The sequence below is a fragment of the Belonocnema kinseyi genome, chromosome 2, assembly GCF_010883055.1.
Source record: "Belonocnema kinseyi isolate 2016_QV_RU_SX_M_011 chromosome 2, B_treatae_v1, whole genome shotgun sequence".
Classification (NCBI taxonomy): domain Eukaryota; kingdom Metazoa; phylum Arthropoda; class Insecta; order Hymenoptera; family Cynipidae; genus Belonocnema; species Belonocnema kinseyi.
Window position 1 is genome coordinate 59,529,035 of NC_046658.1, and position 3,886 is coordinate 59,532,920.

General features: G+C 31.0%; 1 protein-coding gene across 1 annotated transcript; it reads right to left on the reverse strand.

Annotated features, from left to right (window-relative positions):
* Window positions 1-437: 437 nt before the first annotated feature.
* LOC117167530 (acyl-CoA-binding protein-like) lies at window positions 438-2,749 on the reverse strand. Its single transcript, XM_033352534.1, has 3 exons — window positions 2,693-2,749; window positions 924-1,038; window positions 438-683 (listed from the first exon to the last, which is right to left on the reverse strand). Exons 1-3 carry the CDS (start codon window positions 2,705-2,707, stop codon window positions 550-552), a joined length of 264 nt encoding a protein of 87 aa, XP_033208425.1. The 5' UTR covers window positions 2,708-2,749; the 3' UTR covers window positions 438-549.
* Window positions 2,750-3,886: the final 1,137 nt, after the last annotated feature.

Consider the following 3,886-nt stretch of genomic DNA (forward strand, 5'->3'; position numbering starts at 1 on the left):
AAACATTTTCTTCTGGTATGAAAATTTAAATTTTATGACTTTTTTTGTTTTTAGCGGCCACTCTGAAACATTTATATTGTTAGTTTGACTTCTATAAAAGAAACTTATCGCGCCTGATACAGTGTATTCAACAATCTTTTTATCTCGTTATATTTTTAAATCTCGTATGATGAGAGTGGAAATGGATTATACCACGAACTGGCGTGACCGTCCATAAATCGTTATCAACTTGAATTTTTCTGCATCAAATCGGTGTTGGTTAAAAGTAGTAAATTGCTTTTTATTTTAAAAAACCCATTTATGGTTTATTTCAATAAAACTTCTGAATTAAAAGCACTTTTATAATATTAATTCTTTACAAAATTCAGATATATAACAAGAAACAATTTAACAACTTCAATTTATGTTTTATTGGTACACAAATTACAGAAATAGAGGGTAAAGTTTTAACAGTTCCAACTTCAAAATATACTATCATTGAGCAAAAGTTCAATAATTTATGGTATATACTATTTTCTACTATCCAAAAAAAAATTGTTATCACTATTATCACTTGTACTTTTCGATAAGTTTATCGACAAGAGCGATGTATTGGTTCATCGCATCTTCTTTGGCCATGCCCTTCCTTTTATTCCAAAAGTCCCATTTTGCCTTTCCTTTCAAATCCAACATTCCTGGTCTAGCTATTAATTGAGGAAAATTCTCAATTACTTATATATTGAAATTTTGATTACAAAGTAAAATGGTATTTCTATTAAATTAAACCTTTTTTAAGCTGTATTTTGTAGACTTCGAAAAAGTAAAAGTGTACACAAAATCTGTGTATCACACAGATTAATCAATCAATGATACATACATTTTCTAAAAGATTTATGACAATAAATAACAGCAATTAGTTAGACAAATTAACCATTTTTTAATACCTGTATTGACGTCTCCGACCGTGGCCTGTTTGAAAAGTCCGTAAAGTTCTAAAAGTTCTTCGTCCGTTGGTCGTTGCGAAATATGTTTGATAGCCTCGGCTGCGGCTTCAAAGTCCTAATAAAAAATTTAAATACAAGAAAAGAAGAATTTTAAGAGATAAATTAACATAAAAACCAAAATTTCTAAACTTTAAAAAATCCCGACATAAAAAAGAGTATTTTATAAGAGGGAAGATTCAGAGTGAATACATAAATTAATTATATCTAAATTTATTTACGGAGCATTTTGAATTTTAACTATAAACCCGATGTCTCAATTTATTTATGAGTAAATAATTTTAGAGAAAATTTCACAGCCTTTGAAGGCTGAAATTAAGATAGCCACAAGCGAGGACATTTCTTTTACAAAAATAAAAAAATTCTCGTTTTAAGTTAAAAGACAGAGAATACATTATAGTGCGAATGCTGTAGCTTTACGCAACTTCCTGAAAAATTTGCCTTTGCATAATTGAAAAGTGAATAAGCATATATGGATGAACTGCGAAGTGACCCGTGGGTTTCAAAGAACTTTAGTAAACAGTTAAAATTATGATTTGTTATTTTCGCGAAGAAGAGTTATTTTTCATAGATAAGTTCTTTTGATATTACTTTTTATAATTATTCCATTGAAGTATCTGAGAGCAACCGATAATATAACATTTGATAAAAAATGTCCTTGATTCCAAAGCCTATTATTTTTTTAATTTTATCCGGTGGCGCATTTAGGTATTTGCGCCCCTAGGCTAACAGAAAATGTCCGCCCTTAGGTTACCAGAAATTAGCCGACCTTAGGCTGGCAAAAATCAACAACTCGATTTTGAATCAACAGTAGTCTCAAATATTACCGGGCGTGTAGCGCTTTTATTTGTCTTTTTTCCTAGAAAGAGATAATAGTGAGAAAGACGAAAATTTTGCGCGGTAAAATTAAAATTCATCAGATGAATTATGTAATGCTTTAAATTGTTCAATAAATTGCGTAAGTAGGTTTAATAACAAATTAATTTTTTTCATTCAATCTTTATGGCAATTTTTTCCACCATCCCAAAGCTGAATCTGTGTAGGAAAAATCAGAAATTTTAAAAAATTTATCGCAAGAAAATTCTGCAGCTCCCTAAATTTTGTCGCGTTCTAGGCTGCAGCCTATATGTATCCTATATGGGAAATCCGCCACTGATTTTATCAGTTAAGTAATATTCACTAATATTTGATATAAAAAGTAGTTTTCGAACTTTGGTTAAATTAACCGGTACAAATAATCGGATTTTTTCTGCACGAATAGAACTAGGAAAGGTGCTATTTGTACCGAAACTTCTGCACAAATAGCTACATTTTTTTGGTCCGTGTAGGCACTTCCTGATAGTAACAATTTCGTTAATGACAAATAATTATTTGTATACAATTTAAATTTTATCGTCTCAAGTAATTACCCAATAATCAGAGTAAAATAACTAGAGCTTTCATTCTTAACTTTAAGAGGAAACTGGAATGCAGGTACTTGAAAATTTTAAAAAGATAAAGTTAAAATTTCAATTTAATAAAAAAATATCATATAACAAGTAATCAATTTGATACTTAAAATAAATACATTTAAAAAATAATATGAAATAGTAAATATACCCATTAATTAGTGTAAAATCATTAGATTTGCGATTCTTAACTGTTATAGGAAACTAAGAATTCGGGTTCTTAAAATTTTTGAAAGGATAAAATTAAATTTTAATCAAAAATACCTGATCGAGAGACATGGGTGAGAGTGTACCCTGTGCACGTTTGACGATAGCTAAATGTTAACTGTGTTTAAAATGTAGATTCAGATCCTCCCCCCCCCCCTTGTATATACTTTAGTAACAAGAGACGTCAAATAGAGGGGATTTTAAGTTGCATGCAAATTATGCATATAAAGAAAAACAACAAAAAACTTGTAAAACCGGTTAATTATATGCATAGAAAACGTAATATTGGCGAGTATAATATTGAATAAAGATGATTATGCGTCCTTTTTAATCTCTGATGGATTTTACAAAAAGTTTATTACCGTTAAATTATTGTATTGACCATGAATACTAAATTTCTTTTAAAAATTGATGTTCGTTGTTGCGATGGTTTTAGGGATAGGTGAATTGAAAACAATTAAATTGTTTCAAACGCTTCGGCACACAATGGTTGCCCTCATCAGTGTAAATTTAATTAAATCTATAAAAATTACATTATTTCTTGCAGGGGCGCAGCTTACAACTGAAAGTATTATTTTTTATTAATATCGCAGTTGGAAAATTATATAAAACATTTTTGACTTTAGCCTTTTAAATTAAAATGTAATGGATGTTTTGTTATCATTGGAAATTACAGTGAACCTCTTCTATAGCGCCGATTTCGGGGCTGACGGTAGGTGGCAACTAACTCATTATAGCCTGCTCCGTTTTGTTTGTTCTCGTCTGACTGCTCCCCTGAGTGACAGTCGCAGATCCCGCGCACCCCGCTTAACTTCTGTTACACCTACTTACGGCGCGGCGTCAATTCTCGGAAGGGCGTCGTCCCGAAATTTTGGATAACCAGTCCAATATTTTGCATAGCTTGGATAGTCATCCCGAATTTTCCGAATGACTAGTCCATCCCCTTTTCCAACTTCCTTAATTTTTCAGGCTTTCACGAATGTGTTATGTAAACATTCGTGAAACCCCGGAAAATTGTGCGCACGATAACTTTTGAAAAAATCAATCTATTAGGTTGACCTTTGGTACAATCTTTTAGTGTCAGAAACTGAGGGTCAAGTACGTTAGTTCGTACAACTCGGAAAGTCAAAAAAATTTTCCTTAATACTTTTTCCGATAAAAAGGAAATGATCAGAGTTATAGCATTTGCAAAATTCAAAAAGACAAACGAAAATTTTAAGTCAAACAACACACGATATGAAAAAAATCAAG